This window comes from Cervus canadensis, chromosome 28, assembly GCF_019320065.1.
Source record: "Cervus canadensis isolate Bull #8, Minnesota chromosome 28, ASM1932006v1, whole genome shotgun sequence".
In the NCBI taxonomy this organism is placed as follows: Eukaryota; Metazoa; Chordata; class Mammalia; order Artiodactyla; family Cervidae; genus Cervus; species Cervus canadensis.
The window spans coordinates 37,952,651-37,970,459 of NC_057413.1; the positions used below are offsets into that span (position 1 = coordinate 37,952,651).

Consider the following 17,809-nt stretch of genomic DNA (forward strand, 5'->3'; position numbering starts at 1 on the left):
ATAGCTCTTTTCACATAGCCTTTGAGATAAAGAAAAACACACTTTAATCCTGTTTTCTGTTTTTCCATATATTTATTTTAAATCACTTGCTTCACTAACCTGATCTCAGTTTTCACAGGTTGGACTGCTGAAGCTGTCTTTGGTTTCTTTAATGGGATTTAAAAAATAGTTTATTTACCAGTCTGAGCTCTCTCCTTCCTTCTGTCCTATGCACTCTCTTGGCTGTTCTTCTTATTTGGATTTATCATTTTCTCCGCCAATATGACAAGCTTAAAGTTATTGTATCTTAGGTCACGGTGAGCAAGAGAAGGTTCCTAATTCTCTTCATGAGTCAGCTTCAAACTTCCATATCTTCCTATGACCTTTACATTTGTCATCACACACAGTCTGTCTAATCTCACCCTCACACACACTCCCATGTATAAAATAGACAGCTAGTGGAGACCTGCCGTACAGGAGGCCCTCTGTGCCCTGTGATGACCGAGGGCCGGGGATGAGGCAAGGGTTGGTACGGAGGAGGTCCAAGAGGGAGGGGATGGATGTATACAAATAGCCGATTCACTTTCTTGTACTCCAGAAACCAACACAACATTGTAAATGTACTATACCCTTAATTTAAAACATGTATTGTAGGGAAATCCCTAAAAAGTAAAATATCTAACAATCTCTCCAATGGTTAAAGATTGTAACATTTATTCTAAACACACTGATCTTAGCATTTATAGTCAAAGAATATATCCAGTTTTTACTATGTCCTCCTCAAGATGCATTCTACTTGGATTCCATTTCTCATGGGTTGAGGAAACATTCAATTAAAAAAGCAGAAAGAAAGAAAACCATAAGCCCCTCATCCCAGGTTGCATTTCCTGTGTACATTTATTTTTAGTAACTAGTCCCCAAATCATCTTAACAAAGTTGTGGGATTGAATCTGTTTGGGTGGAGATGGAGGAGATCATTGCAGACAGTGTCCTGGAATATTACACAAAACCATGCCAAAGGCATGTGGTTATTGCCATAGAGTTCTATTCACAGGCTGATGCTGATTCAAAGTTCAAGATGGGTTGAGAAACAGAATCCTCTGAAGTAAAACATAAGAATGCATATTTTTTTCACAAATATAATGAACTTTCTAATTTTTGAGTAATACTTATTTTGCCTATTACTTAAAATTATTTTACACAGCTACCTTCACTCTTTTGAAATTCTGTTGAATGATACTTTTCAGGTGAACCCAATAGAGAATTTTAAATTCTATATTTTAACAAAACCTTATTTTAAGTACTGTTTGTCATGCCTTTCCCTGGCTTTTCTCAAACAAATATAAAGAAAAAGGCTTACTTTAAAGCCAGAATATTCAAAGAAACTTAAAATATTTTTAAATTTATTTTTAATTGGAGGATAATAGCTTTACAATATTGGGTTGATTTCTGTCCTATATCAGCATGAACTAGTCATAGGAATACACATGGCCCCTCCCTCTCAACCTCCCTCCCACTTTCCATCCCATCCCACCGCTCTAGGTTGTCACAGAGAAGCAGGTTTGAGCTCCCTGGGTCATTCAGCAAATTCCCACTGGCGATCTGCTTTACACGGGATAATGTATATGTTTCAGTGCTACTCCGTCAGCCCATCCCACCCTCAGCGTCCCCCACTGTGCCAAGTTCTGCTCTCCAAGTCTGCGTCTCCATCACTGTCCTGCGAGCAGTTTCATCAGAACCATTTTTCTAGATTCCATATATATGATTACTATATGATATTTGTTTTTTCTTTCTGACTTAGTTCACTCCGTATAATAGGTTCTAGGTTCATTTGCCTCATGGGAGCTGATTCAAATTGCATTCCTTTTCCTGGCTGAGTAATATTCCACTGTATATATGCACCACAACCTCTGTATCCATTCATCAGCTGATGGACATCTAGGCTGCTTCCATGTCCTAATTATTGTAAATAGTGCTACAAGGGACACTGGGAACACGTGTCTTTTTCACACTGTTCACATGTTCTTTGTTGTTTTCAATTATGGTTTCCTCAGGGTCTATGACCTAACAATAGTGGGATTGTTAGGTCATAAGGTAGTTTTTTTTATTCCTAGTTTTTTTGAGGAATCTCTATTGCTGTTCTCTGGGGCTTCCCAAGTGGCACTAGTGGTAAAGGACCCTCCTGCCAATGCAGGAGATGTAAGATATGCAGGTTCAATCCCTGGTTGGGAAGATCCCCTGGAGGAGGGCATGGCAGAATCCACTGCAGGATTCTTACCTGGAGAATCCCATGGACAGAGGAGCCTGGCAGGCTACAGTCGATAGGGTCATAAAGAGTCAGACACAGCTGAGGCAACAACACACACACGCACACATACTGTTCAGTACAGTGTCTGTATCAACCTGCATTCCCACCAACAGTGCACTGCGGCAAGAGGACTCCATTTCCTCCACACACTCGCCAGCATTTATTGCTTGTAGGTTTTTTGATGATGGCCTTTCTGACCAGTGTAACATGATACTCGCTGTATTTTGAATTGCATTTCTCTAATGAGTGAGGGGCTTCCCAGGTGGTGCTAGTGGTAAAGAACCCACCTGTCAATGCAGGAAACCTAAGAGATCTGGGTTTGATCCCTGGGTTGGGAAGATCCCCTGGAGAAGGGCATGGCAACCCACTCCAGTGTTCTTGCCTGGAGAAACCCATGGACAGAGGAGCCTGGCGGGCTACAGTCCATGGGGTCGCAAAGAGTCAGACATGACTGAAGCAAGTTGAGCACCTTTTCATGTGTTTATTAGCCATCTATATTTCTTCTTTGGAGACATGTCTATTTAGGTCTTTAATTTTAAATTTTTTTAAAAGAAACTTAGCCTTCCAATTAGAATTGATAAAAATTTAGATTTAATGAATACAGCTTTTTATGCTATAGACCTCAATCCTATCAGATGTAGATAAGATGAAACTAAAGGTTAAACTCAACCACAACAAATAACAGAAAAAGAGGAATACAATTTACATGAGAGGCTCTAAATATGGTCATGGTCATCTCTCACAAATAAACACATCTGAGGAGTTAACAAAACAGGACATATTTACTTAAAGTTTTCAGATCGTCACTGTTTCCCAGTAGACTGGGGTACAGTCAGATGCTACGTATTCACTATTTGTAAACTACTAATGCTTCAAAGCTTCACTAATTTTTAGAATTCAGTTGCTTAACTGATTATTAGAAGTATTCTGTCTATTATGATAGAATTGACAAATAGGTCTTCTTTATGTGTTTGTTTTACAGCAAGTAAAAATCTAAGATTCCTAATCCTACAGAAAGCAACAGAAAGGGACAGAAGTCTCCCTTAGCCAGGCAGATCCTGCAGCCCTTAGCTTCTGTCTTCCTTGATACATACACAAGGTCAAGAGAAAGCTTAAAGCAATGATAATAATAACAATAATAAATAAAAGGGAGAGGTAAAAGCCTAAGTTTGAAGAGGGGCATCCTAACTGATCATATCCTGGGGGGAAAAGTGTGTATTGTCTCCCTAGGACAATTTTTTACTATTAAAAAGTTCTATTGTGTTGATGATAAATTATCTATTACATATAGTACATAACCTGTATATGATAAATTGTCTATTATCTATTACATATAGAGGAGGAAAGAAGGAAGACATGCAGGAAGAAAGGAAGGGAGGAGGGAGAAAAAAATTAGATGAGAAAAGCTCACAAGGATTTCATTACATGAATAAATAGAAACAACCCGGTAAAACTTGGAGACACCAAACCTCTAGTCTTCATTCTTCAAAAACAAACGTAACCCTATAAGGAATGTAAGCTCTGTCCCCTCAAAACCATTCACCAAATCACTTAATCATTTCTAGATCTGAAAAGGTTAAACATTTTAATCTGAAAAATATTTCCTAATAAAATATTAACAAGATAAAAGATAACTTTATGATAAAAGAGAGTGAGCCACTTTGATTGAGAAAAGTTGAAAAAGGTAGCAATTTGTGGCAAAAACAGAAGTCATTCAGAAAAAAAGGCAGTATTATCTAGTTCACCTTTTGACACGGTGAGTGTCTGCTCAGTAACTATAAAACGTGGGTGACATGAAGAAGTGCAGGGGACGATCACAGTAAAAATATAATTTGACGAATAATTAGATAGAAATCTGAAAGTCATCCACATAATCATCAAAGTTGAATGTTAGACAGATAGTTTGGTAAGGCAGTCAGATGGCTAAAAAACTCAGAAGTAAAGAAAATAATGTAAATGCTACAACAAAGAAAATTCCCTAAATTATCCTTTTACATTCTCTATGGTACAAAGGAAATTTATTAAATGATCATTTTCACACAAAAACATGCAATTTTCCTATTGAAGCAAATTAGAAGGAAAATAAAATTTAAGAGGTATACATGCTAGAAAGCATTCTTTTTCATTTAAGAGAAAAGAAAAACATTTGCAGGAAAATCAGATTAAACTACAATATCACCCTCCACCCCCTGCCTTTCAATTCCGTCCTAAATATTTTTCCTATATTCTATGGCTTCAAGAAAGAAATGATATATCTAACAGTATGGGTTGAATTACTAATGTATAAAGAATGAGAGGAAAATGTTTTATCCATGTCATATAACTGAGGTTAGCAATTGCTTTTTCTACTAAGTTGAGACTCCAATGCAGAATTCACTTTGTCTAATTAAATACGTTAAATGACCAGAAACAAATCAACATATTTGAAAACTCACACAGATAAACAAAAAACCATTCCCTCTCTTTAGTATATTTATTTTCATCAGCGAATTGATTTTCTAAACCTTTATGTCTTCTGGATGTCCATTTGTCCAACCAATTCTGTTAATAATTTTCCAACCCAACCTTTAGTTATTAACAAAACCATGCTTCAAAGTACATCATCATAGTTTTATATCCATATGTGGAGTGTTGAGGATATTCTGTAAGAACTCAAAAGGACCACAAATTGATATAATAATGGATTGAAAGGTAATTTCAGAGAAGCATAAGCTTCATTCTGAAGTGTCTTTGTTTAAAAATCCATCTAATATAGAATGGTAGTTCCTGGCCTATGCCATTTTGATGCAAAAGTTGTTGATTAATAAGTCTCAATGACTCAACTATGCATTTGGTTTCAAACTTTGCTTTTAGTACTCAGAGGGTATCTCCAGGCAAATTTTCAGTTCATTATCCGTTCAAAAGACTGCCCTATTGTACCCTCTGAAGCCACAGTAAATACATTTCCATCTGGTCTCATCATCTTTGGTGTCTGACATTTTGTAACAGAGAGTTTTGAAATCATATTTTATGGCACTGAAGCTGCTAGGGGAAATTTATTGACTTAACAATCCCATTCAACATTTCCTGTCATGTGGAACTGTCCCTAGGACAAGGCAGATTAGTGAATGTGAGCTGCTTCAATTTGGCTCAACTGTCAGGCTAAAGTATTTTCCATTACATGGATGGTTGAGATCAACTGAGTTTGGAATCATTCAATTTATTCTGTGGCAGCAGTGAAGGAGAACATAATAGCGACCAGAACTGAATACACTTGAGTACACTCCCTCCTGTTAAGTTCTGATGACGTAGCCACACTGAATCATAAATTGTTACTACTCAATTTATTGTTTAAGGAACTCTCAGCATCTACATTCGTGAGCTGTCTTTTGTATCTGCCTCCATTGTAGATTCTGGCCACAATGAGATAGTGGTTACAGCTCCATGTAGAGGCCAATTGATAGCATAAGCAGTTTCCTGGTTTCCAATTATATGCAATTTTTCCTCTCCTGTAAAGTCAATGAATAAAACCAGGGAAAGTATGGAATTGACTTTTAAGTACTCTGTTAGACTTCTTTGAATTTTGACAGTCCACTGATACAGAAGTTAGGATACACACAAGAATAAATTGATTGAAAGAAAATATAAATAAGTCTATATCTGTGGCACCAAAATACTTAACAAAGAACTAAAATTGTGCACTAATTATCTGAAAATACAAAGGTTTATGGTGTGTATAAATAGAGCTTTAAACTTGCTATATAGTCAGGAAAAGCTGTGAAAAGAATTGGCAACTTCTTTTAATGAAAATAATTTCCTACACCTGAAAATGGAATTTATCATTCCAGAGGACACTAAATTGTGATACTGTATAGGAAGATTAAACTTGACATTCTACAAAGAATCTTGTTCAAGGTAAAATGCATAAATTTGAAATTATACTATTTATACTATTAAAAAAGAATATAATTTTTACTTTACAACATTAGATCATATTTAAAGAATATATTGCATGGATAATATGTGAAATTTATTTTGTGCCAGCATTTTATCATATAACAATGGATAACTTTTATAAATTTTTATAATAATCCCTTATTGTCTACAATGTCACATTAAGCCTCTAAATGATTAGTATCATTAGATATTTAATGAATGCTTTTACTGATGATGGAAATATGCTTTCCTAACAGGAATTTCCATTTCTTTTATGTGCAAATTTAGTGAACACAACCTTATACATCAATAGGATTTTTCTAAATTTAGGGCTCTTTTTTTTCTGTAAAATGGAAAAAATTGCCTCTAATTATCATTTTCAATGATATTAGTGCCTTCTAAAAATGTTTAACTTACTGAAATCTTATCAGTCTTCACCTAGTATATACAAATAAGCAGAAAATATTATCATCTCCATTTTATAAATAAAAATTATAGTTAAGCATGATAAAGTATTTATAATGAACTTTTTCAATACTTTGAGCCTGCTCACATTCTTAGATTTTAAGTAACCCAGATTTTAAAATTTGAAGGGTCCTTAAAAACTACATCAGAATGCCTCATTGTATGCATTAAACACTGGAACGGGGCCAGATGAAATACCTTGCTCAGTGTCACAGAGTAAGACAAGATATTTCTGATGTTTCTCAAATATGAACAGGATTTCTGTTTCCAAGAATTGGTTAGTTATCATTTTCAACTAACGTTTAAAGAGTACAGCATTTTATGTTCCTTTGTAAGTCTATTCTATTATAGATTACCAAATGTGGTGGTGATATTGTGTTTCCCAGTTATATCCACAGAGGTTTCTGGATTGTTTGCATTGCTTAAGCATGTAATAAAGTTTGAGATATAAAATATATAACCTATGCCTAGTTGTTGCATTGGAAGAAGACAAATAAAGATGCAAGGTTTCTCTTTGAGATAGTTTATGAAATTTTATACTGCCTAAATGTGTATCTTCATATATTCCCCCAATATCTTATAAAGCATCATCAACAACCTTCCATTGTACATTCTCCAACAATAGAATATATAAGGGGAATTTACCTTTTTAATACATAAACAAACAAACAAAAAAATACCTTAAAATAACTTAACCTCCTATTCCCTACCTAGTACCACTCAATCTAAGGGATCATGCCATCTCTACTAAGTTAATAGGAATCCAAACAATAGATCTTTTGTCAAATGTACTAATATACCAAACCTAAAAAATTATGTCACTTCAAAAGGAAGTGGTATTTTAGTAACAAGAATGCAACATCTATATAACATGAAGGCTCTGTGATGTCTTCATAGAAAGTAATGTCTTAATCCCCAAAATAATACCAGCATTATGTAGAAAAATTTTAGACAAAAGCCTTTAAATGCTTCCAAATATCATCCTGGAAATACTTAAGAATTTTTACTATGCAGAAAATGGAGCTTTTTTTAAATTACTAAGGTTATTCCAATCACATTTTCTTGCACATGCTCTATTCATTAGGGCATCTCTGTGTTTTGTACAGTTACTTACCCAAATATCAAAGAGTTTTCCATGTGTACACTCACCTGCTCAGAAAAGAAGTCACTGTTATCCTCCAGGTATTTACTGAAAGGGTTGGGTTCATAGACTTCCTCCTCTTTTTTCAGTAATATTTTGGATTTTACCGGTACGGGGCGAATTACTCCAGGCTTTGTCTTCATGAATGTCAATTATTTTTTAGAAATAAAGAAAAGAATACTATTAAAATGAATGCCTCAGTGTATTAATTCATTCAAACGTTCTCACAGTAATTTATTATTTTGTAATTGTAAATGATTTTATAAATACATAAATAGCAAGAAATCAAAAGATTTTAACTAAAGTAGCTTTAGTTTTAAGTGACCTGTTATACAGTAATCAATTAAAAAAGATCTACTATATGATGTTCAAAACGCCAAAACATCTTCATCTGTCTAGTCAAATATCTTTACCAGCACTTTCAGCCAATAAATACTTCATTTGATAAATATTTAGTGACGGCATCCTCAGTGCCAGCCAGCATACTCATTTGGGGCATGACAGCAGAGATGAATTTGGTACAATTGACCAAGCTCATAACAACTTTCTTCCTCTGGGAACTGCCCCCGCCCCCGGTGCCCTAAAATCACAGAATCCATGTTCAGACTCCCTATAATGAAACCAGCAGTGGCATTCTGGCCCAAGAGGGTAGGGGCTGGGTAGCAAACAGATGTTTTCTCCCAAGAATATGGAGCAGGGCTTTAATCTGCTCTGTAGTCATGCTAGGAGATTGAAACGACACTATGTAAATTTGGGAGCTTTGGGAACGCCTTACTCTGCCATAAAAGCAGATCTGATGAGATCAAGAAAAATACAGCAAAGTATAAGGAGAGGCAGCCGGTAGAGGAGACACACTTGAGGGCTTTCCAGAATTGAATTCCAAAACATTCCTGGAATCAAGCAGGATTTCCGGTCTGAGACTCCCTGAGACTTTCCTTTTCTTTAATACAAAATTCCCTTTTTAAACTCAGGCTGACTTCTATAACTTGCAATCAAAAGAGTCTGAGTGAATAGGCCAGTCGTTCAAAATTCATGAATTTGTACCCAACGTCAGTTTGACAAGAGAGGGAAAGGGAGAAATCTAGTTTGGGGCAATTTCAAAATGATGTTTCACAAACACAAAAGTCTTGTTCCACTGTAAAATGTCACAAAATGATGGATAAGTTTACAGAAACATCCCAAACAAGAATTCAGTAAAAAGTTGTGACATTTTTTTCTGTGTGAGCACTTCGCTGTAATCATTCTTATCAGGTCCATTTCTTCTCAGAAAATAGAAAATTAGCTCCCCTCAGTCCATGCTGATGCTCACTAGCTAAGCCTTAAGGAAGAATCTCTATCTCGCTGCCGTATAAGCCATTGGTTATGTTTTGAGGCTTGAATAAGTACCACTCTGCAACAATTATTTTCAGTTCATATTTTCCCAGCTGACTTTATTTCTATGCCAACTGGGGAAATAAAGATAGAGGAAAGTCTCCATCTTCCACAGGCTGGGCTAGGAAAAATAACTCCCATTTAAGAAACTGATTTCTTTCCAGAGGGGAAAAGTAAGCAAGTATTAGGTTGGTGCAAAAGTAACTGCGATTTTGCATTATTGAACTTTGCTGTTTGATATGGGAATGCATTCTCAAATAAATGTGGTTATTTTACACATCACTTTAATGTGCATTTCTTGCTTTATGTTTTTTGCTGATGACTTACTACTTGATGTGTATTTTATATTTATTTTAGACTAGGGAAATGATTTTAGACCAAAAGCAAATTTGAGCAATTTTATTACTCAAGTTCAAGATGGGTTGTAAAGCTGCGGAGACAACGCACAGCGTCAACAATACATTTTGCCCAGGAACTGCTAACAAACATACAGTGCAGTGGTGGCTCAAGAATTTTTGCAAAGGAGATGAGAGCCTTGAAGATTAGGAGTGCGGTGGCCGGCCATCGGAAGTTGACAGAGACTAACTCAGAGCCGTCATTGAAGCTGATCGTCTTACAACTACATGAGAAGCTGCTGAAGAACTCAGTGTTGAATGGTCATTTGGCATGTGAAGCAAATTAGAAAGGTGTAAAGGCGTGATAAGTGGGTGCCTCGTGAGCTGACTGCAAATCAAAAAGATCATCATCATTAAGTGTTATCTTCTCTTATTCTATGCATCAATAACGAACCATTTCTCGATCAGATTGTGATGTGTGACAAAAAGTAGATTTTATACAACAACCCACAATGACCAGCTCAGTGGCTGGACTGAGAAAAAGCTCCAAAACACTTCCCAGAGCCAAACTTGCACCAATAAAAGGTAACAGTCACTGGTGATCCACCACAGCCTTCGGCATCCCAGCAAAACCATTGCATCTGAGAAGTATGCTCAGTAAATTGATGAGATGCACTGAAAACTGCAGTGCCTGCAGCCAGCATCAGTCAACAGAAGGGGCCCAGTTTTTCTCCATGACAATAACCAACCACATATCACACAACCAGCGCTCCAAAAGTTGAACAAATCTGGCAACGCTATAGTCACCTGACCGCTTGCCAAGTGACTACCACTTCTTCAAGCATCTCAACAACTTTTTGCAGGGAAAATGCTTCCACAACCAGCAGGAGGCAGAAGATGCTTTCCAAGAGTTCGTCGAATCCTGAAGCATGGATTTTTATGCTACCGGAATGAACAAACATATTTCTCACTGACAAAAATGCGCTGATTGTAATGGTTCCTACTTTGATTAGTAAAGATGTGTTTGAGCCTAGTTACAATGATTGAAAATTCACAGTCCAAGACTGCAATTACTTTTTCACCAACCTAATAACACCCAATTATATGTGAAATTGCACAGTTGAGTGTACACATGAGAGTCATATCCTCCAGTGAAACAGCATGAGAACAAAGTCCAGGCAACTACTGATTTCTACGACACCTGTAATGGGGAAGCCTGATATCTCGGTCATGATGCAAAACTGTCCAGATTTCAGGCCTCTCTTTTCCGCACGACTTCCTGTTACATTTCTCCTTCCTGCTACTTCTATTGCTGTCCCTTCTCCTAATTTCCTCCTCCGTTTGAAAGCAGGAAATCAGTATAACGCCAGTACTTAGGGTTTACCAGGTTCTAAAGCCAGCATGGAATTTTAGGAGCTAAGCTTGACAGCAGCAGCAGAAAGACGAAAGCAGAGGTGAGAAATCTGACTAGAAGCACTTGATATGCCAGAAGACTCTCCCTGCCAGGGAAACAAGGCCCCCTGGCCCCTGCATTGCTAGCATGTTGATGTGTTGGGTTATCCTGGCCTGGAAACTTCCACTCAGATCATCTCTCTTGGTTTCATCATCCTCCAGGGTGAGTCCAGAAAAGACACTCTTCTGGTTGGTTGGACATCAAATATTAATAGCTTTAATATCATAATCAATTACTTATGCTTCATATTTGTTTCTCTACCAGGCCTTATGCTTTATGTTGCTATGAATTTCCTGAATCTGATGGTTGTCTGACCATTTGACAATGATTCTTTCCCTATTTTCTCTACTTCAGATTTCCTATTTTCTATCAGAAAATAGAAAAATATTTTCTAATTATAATTAGTCTAATTAGAAAAAATTTCTCTAATAGAAAAATATTTTCTATTTCTCTATTTCAGATCTTCCACATGCTCTTTACTTGGATTCTCTGTCCCTAGTCTTGGTCTTCCAGAAGTCTCTGAATTTTCCTCCTTCTAGTTTGCTTCCTTGGTCTCAGAACTGTTGCCCCACCCTGATTCTTCCATTATATTCACCACCTCTTTCTTTAATCCTGATTTTTTTTCTTTTTCTTTTTTCTTTACCCTGTTCCTTAACTTGCTGTCACTCACCAGTCAGCATTTAACAGACAGGGAAACCAACTCCACGTAAAACAAGACTAAACACAGTTTGCCTTTGACCTTGTTCACACTTCCCATCCTATAACATTTACCCATACCCTCCACACCTAACCATGGCTCAGGGTTTGGTCAAACTGGAACTCAAACCTTGGCAGCCCAATTCTGAACCTCATGCACTCTCCATGAACCATGGGACACAATCAGTCCTGATCACGGCAGGCCTCTGCACCCGCTCATACCATTCCACTACTGCTTTGAAACCTGCCTCAAAGGTTGAGCACTCACTGTAGACAGTGACACCATCATTATTCCAAAGACTCCAATTCCATGTATTACAGGCACCACATTCAATATGTTAAATTGATTATCTCACTTCCTCTTCTCAACACCCTGTGAGAGATTCAGAATCAGTAACATGCCACAGCCATGCAGTTAATATGTGAACAACTCAAGATTTTTTTTTTCAGTGGGTTTTGTCATACATTGATATGAATCAGCCATAGATTTACACGTATTCCCCATCCAGATCCCCCCTCCCACCTCCCAACTCAAGATTTAATCCAAGTCTGGTCTGATCATAAGCCCAGGATTTTAATTACTCTGGATGATTCATTTTTAGCTGCTAAAGAATTGACAGATCCAGCTAGACTCACGAGTGATACAAATATCTAATGATACCAGGAAAAGTCACTCCATCTAAGTGGAGAAATAAAACAGGTAATAACTTCCCCTCTCAGCACAAAGGACACAGGAAGAAAAATGAGAAAGTTCTTCAAAAAGCAAATTTCAATGTACTGTGATGAACCTCTTGAGAAATGATTTACACCGTACGTAAGACATTATTTTTTCTCTTTTGGAGCTATATTTTGGGGAAATAATTGCTAATCTTTTCATTCTTGCTATTAAAATATTTTCCTCACATTCAGAAAAATAGCATTGTCATTGTAGCAGGGATGGTCAGACATTTTATTTTTAACTGGAACCAGAATACTATGATTTTGATTAGTTATACAAGTTTTAAAATCTGAGACCCTCATTAGAGCCAGGTGAATATGTGGGATTTTAGTGGATGGATACTCTGCCTGTTTATATTCTTCTTGACACAATTCCAAGAGTGCTAGACTCCAACAATCATGGAGAACTCTACTCTCTGTTTGCTTTGAAGAGCGGAGTAGCTCATGCAGTGCTGATAAATTCTCTGCTTTAAACCAAAATATAGCTCATTTACAATATTAGTTTCAGGCGTACAGCAAAGTGATTCAGTTACACATACACATATATAATGGACATGTTCAATTATGTATGTATTCTTGACATTTTTGTAGTGCCTCAAAGACAAAACCACCATCGTCTTAGACCTCTGAAGCATCCTTCTATCAGATCATCTATCAGATGCTCTCTGGAGCCATTTTTCCAGTTGAGATCTAGTCTATGTCAGGAAATGTAGTGTCTACACAGAGGTGAGCAAGACATACCTCGTGTTCTCAGAGGGCTCACAGCTCAGGTGAGTCAAGCACGTTACAACCACCGTGTAAGTCAAGCCATGTCACGGGACTCATCTCAAAGCTCTCTAACTCCACCTTCTCACTTAGAACAAAAGCTAAAATACTTCCAGTGCCTACAGGGAGACCTACTCTTTCACTCCCCAACCAGCCTCCCCTTTCCCATCTTATCCCCTGCTTTACACCTTCTCTCTCCCTCACTGTCCCCTCTGGCCCACACTGTGTGTTCCCTCCTCTGGAGTTTGAACTTGGCCTTCACATTGTCTGGAACTCTCTTCTCCCTTTCTAGGACTCTCTTTCAATTCTTCATGTCTCTGCTCAAATGCCACCTTATTATCAGATAGGTCTTCTCTAATGATCTGTATAAAAGATCTTACTTGCCCTATTTTTTTTTTTCCATCTGACTTCAGTTGACATTTATTTTCTTGCTTCCTCCACTAGAATGTAAGCTCTGTGAGGCCAGAGATCATTGTTTTCTTCACTGTTATCTTTTTAACACCTAGAACTGTGTTGGGAACCTAGTAGATGCTAAACAGACATTTGAAGGATGAATAAACCAATTGACAGGCAGAAGCTCAATATGTAGGCTATAATCCAACATCAAAGCCTTAAAAGTTTTGACTGCCCATTTAGTGTCTCCTCTCATTTTTCTTGGACTTCCCAGCTGGCGCTAGTGGTAAAAAAAAAAAAAAAAAATCCTGCCTGCCAATGCAGGGGATATAAGTGACATGGGTTCGATCCCTGGGTTGGGAAAATCCTGCTACTGCAGTGCTTTTGCCTGGAGAGTTTCATGGACAGAGGAACCTGATAGGCTACAGTTCATGGGGCTGCAAAGAGTCAGACATGACTGAACTGACTTAGCGAGAACACACTTATTTTTCTTGGACTGACTTTTTGATCACAGAATAACTAAGGAAAAGGGAACATTACAAGACAGAAGATCCACACTACCTTTCACCCCTAGAGAACTAGAAGAAAGAATGTGGGTTGGTGAGTTCCACCTTCAGAGATGAGTAGAAAGCAGAGGTTATCATCTTTGATGATACAGGAAGTCAAGCCCAGGGACCACATCTTTAAGGACTTGGCAAGATTTTAACTCTATTTTTAAAAAATAATTTCTTTTCCCCTGTTTGATTACAGCAATAAGCAATAAAACTGTCAACACCAGGAGACAATGATGTCATGTTCTTTGGAGAATTCGAGAGTGGGTGAGACTTGGGCGATCACATCTAATTCTATTCTTAGACTTCAGAGAGAAAAAGCCCAAGAGATGCAGTATGTGGAGTCCCAGGGCCTGGAGGCAGGTTTTAACGGCCTGTGGGGCAGTGGTTCCGCTGTTCATACTCATCAAGTAAACACTTATGCTAGAGCATTGCTACTTGCACACTATAAAAAATAGACATTGTCTCTGTCCTTTGGAACTTATAATTCTATGACAACAGGTTGGTATTGCCTCTGTCTGGAGACCAAGGCTGAAAAGTAACTGCCAGCACTGATCTAGAGAATGCATCATATAGATAATGCCTTCTTAGAACAACGACTCTCTTAAATTAACTCCAACTAGCAGACTGTGTTTTTAATTGCCTTTGACTGCAGTAGCAAGCTCTCAGGTCATGTGATAAAAGAAAACAAAACAGAACAACAGCAACAATCAGCAAGGAAATAATAGAACACAGCACATAGAAAATCCGTGCGTCTGGCTAGGAATTCTACTAATTTGATGGATCCAAAGAGTTTCTGAAAGTACCACAGCTACTTCTTTTAGCCATTTGCTTCTGTCTTGCCTATATTCTCCAGTGCTTTTTTGTTTTTTAAGTTACTGGAGCAACAAACTCAAAGAAATGCAAAAACATTCTCCTAGTCAAGATTGTTGACAAAAGCAACGTTTTCTAAATTATTTAACTGATTCACTCGTTCAATTAATAAATGTTTATTAACTTCAATTCTTTTTTAAGTAAAAATGTTAATGTGCTTGTAGCAAATACTTAAGCTTTTTTTCTCTCAAATATCTCAAATTTTAAAACATTATAGCATGGAGTGAAGCTCCCAAGATTGGGGAGGAGGGTATGGACAGATTTTAGTACCACCCATTAGCTGCAGGACTTTTGAGACATGGTAGACTTCAGAATAGAAGAATAGAATTTTTCATCAGAATAATGGAAATAACAATTCCTGCCATACTAAGTCACAAAGTGACTGTGCAAATCTAACAAGATAATATGCATGACAGAACTTTTTAAAGAGAAAATAGCACAGAAGGAAATTGAAAAAGAAAAAAAAAATTCTTTCCTTTTTCTTGTTTTTGTACTTATAATTCAGAGTATTGATACCAAAGGCTCTTGATTTCCCAGGAAAATGTTTATCTGATGAGCTTTAAAAAGAAATGTTTTATGGTTTTATGCTTACTGTGATAGTTGTATTGCAATAAACATGCACAAGATTTCAATAATTATAAGCCATATTCCACAGCTCAGAAAACATCTTTTGAAATGTCCACAACATAGACTGGCCAGATTGAAATATCTCAATAGTTAAAGAAAAGCCAATAGCATGACTCAGACCTGAGGAGGCATCCATGACAAATGCTGGAGCACTTTAACATGTTGTGTCAAGGCAAATTAGTCAAGAATAAACTGCCTTTAAGCTTAAAGAGGGCATAACACAAAAGCTTTCAGGGCTGCAATTTCTGAACAACAGAGGCCTCAAGGGCTCTTAGAAAGAATAGCCCTGCACTACTAAAGCCAGACACAGCAGCGGGCTTTCAGAACCGGGAACAGAACACATGAAAGGTTACATACTCTTCTGTGTAATGTTCCAGTAAGATGCACTTTGCTTTTCCCTGTATGTAGTCATGTGGTTTCGGAGAAGGCAATGGAACCCCACTCCAGTACTCTTGCCTGGAAAATCCCATGGACGGAGGAGCCTGGTGGGCTGCAGTCCATGGGGTCGTGAAGAATCGGACACAACTGAACGACTTCACATTCACTTTTCACTTTCATGCATCGGAGAAGGAAATGGCAGCCCATTCCAGTGTTCTTGCCTGGAGAATCCCAGGGATGGGGGAGCCTGGTGGGCTGCCGTCTATGGGGTCACACAGAGTCGGACACGACTGAAACGACTTAGCAGCAGCAGCAGCAGTCATGTGGTTTATTAAATCTGTTGTTTGTACTCTCTAGATTCAGTGTTCTGTCTTGGGCAACAATGAGCATTTTGCAGTGGCATGAAATTTCAAAGATCTTGGCATTTGGTCCCATCACTTCATGGCAAATAAATGGGGAAACAATGGAAACAGTGGCTGACTTTATTTTTCTGGGCTCCAAAATCACTGCAGATGGTGATTGCAGCCATGAAATTAAAAGATGCTTACTCCTTGGAAGAAAAGTTATGACCAACCTAGACAGCATATTAAAAAGCAGAGACATTACTTTGCCAACAAAGGTCTGGCTAGTCAAGGCTACGGTTTTTCCAGTGGTCATGTATGGATGCAAGAGTTGGACTATAAAGAAAGTTGAGCACCGAAGAATTGATGCTTTTGAACTGTGGTGTTGGAGAAGACTCTTGAGAGCCCCTTGGACTGCAAGGAGATCCAACCAGTCCATCCTAAAGGAGATCAGTCCTGGGTGTTCATTGGAAGGACTGATGCTGAAGCTGAAACTCCAATACTTTGGCCACCTGATGCAAAGAGCTGACTCATTTGAAAAGACCCTGATTCTGGGAAAGATTTAAGGCTGGAGGAGAAGGGGACAACAGAGGATGAGATGGTTGGATGGCATCACCAACTCGACGGACATAGGTTTGGATGGATTCCGGAAGTTAGTGATGGACAGGGAGGCCTGGCGTGCCACGGTTCATGGAGTCACAAAGAGTCAGACACGACTTAGCGACTGGACTGAACTGAACTGAAATTTCAAAAGCAAAAGCCAGTGTCTTCTAACCTAGGTTTCCCCATCTAACTGCCAAAGAAGACCAGTGCTTACCCATCATGTTGAGCCCAACCTGTTTTCTTACTCAGAGAAAAGAGACACCACCATCCTGTTAATACTGTGATGACTCAGTTCAGGAATTAGGAAAGCTTTGAGAAGGGTCAGGCTAGATCTTGGATCTTCCTTTCCTTTTGGTTCCCTTTCTGATGCCAAGGGATTCACTGTCCAGAGGTGTGAAGCCTCAGGACCCTAACAGACCGAACCCAGTCCCTCTTCTTTGGGAAGTGATCACATGTGCCCAGTGAAGGTCACACTTCCATAGAGTCCTGATTTCTCAACTCCTTCATCGGCCTGTTTTTTCCTCCCTGAATTATCTAAAATCAATAATGATTCCTTTTTAAAAGTCACACAGAATAAAGATGAGCATGAACCCAGTGATCTTAGATAATCTATGCAAACTCTGTGACCCTGTTTCTTTATCTGCAAAATGGTCACAAAGTAAATCTCAGAGATAATATTTAAGAGATTTTCTGTGCAATAATAGCCCCCCTAACTTAGCAACTAGACGACAACACCCACAACTCCATACAGATGACACTGGCAACTTCACATATTATGATGTGTGAGCCCTACAATCACCCCTTCAAGTTGACACAGCAGTTGTCCCAACCTCCCTTTTCCAGATAAGTATTTCCAACACACTCTCATCTCTAAGTCCCTGCCCAGTTTTGATGTACT

General features: G+C 38.1%; 1 protein-coding gene across 14 annotated transcripts in view; it reads right to left on the reverse strand.

The window, feature by feature from the left end:
* The window catches only part of LOC122429488 (muscular LMNA interacting protein), a 293,970-nt gene that overhangs the window by 52,023 nt on the left and 224,138 nt on the right, over nt 1-17,809 (reverse strand). For all 14 annotated transcript variants that reach the window (XM_043449811.1, XM_043449801.1, XM_043449813.1 and 11 more), the window contains one exon: nt 7,817-7,945. In XM_043449811.1, coding sequence (XP_043305746.1) covers nt 7,817-7,945 — 129 coding nt within the window. The remainder of the gene's footprint in view (nt 1-7,816; nt 7,946-17,809) is intronic.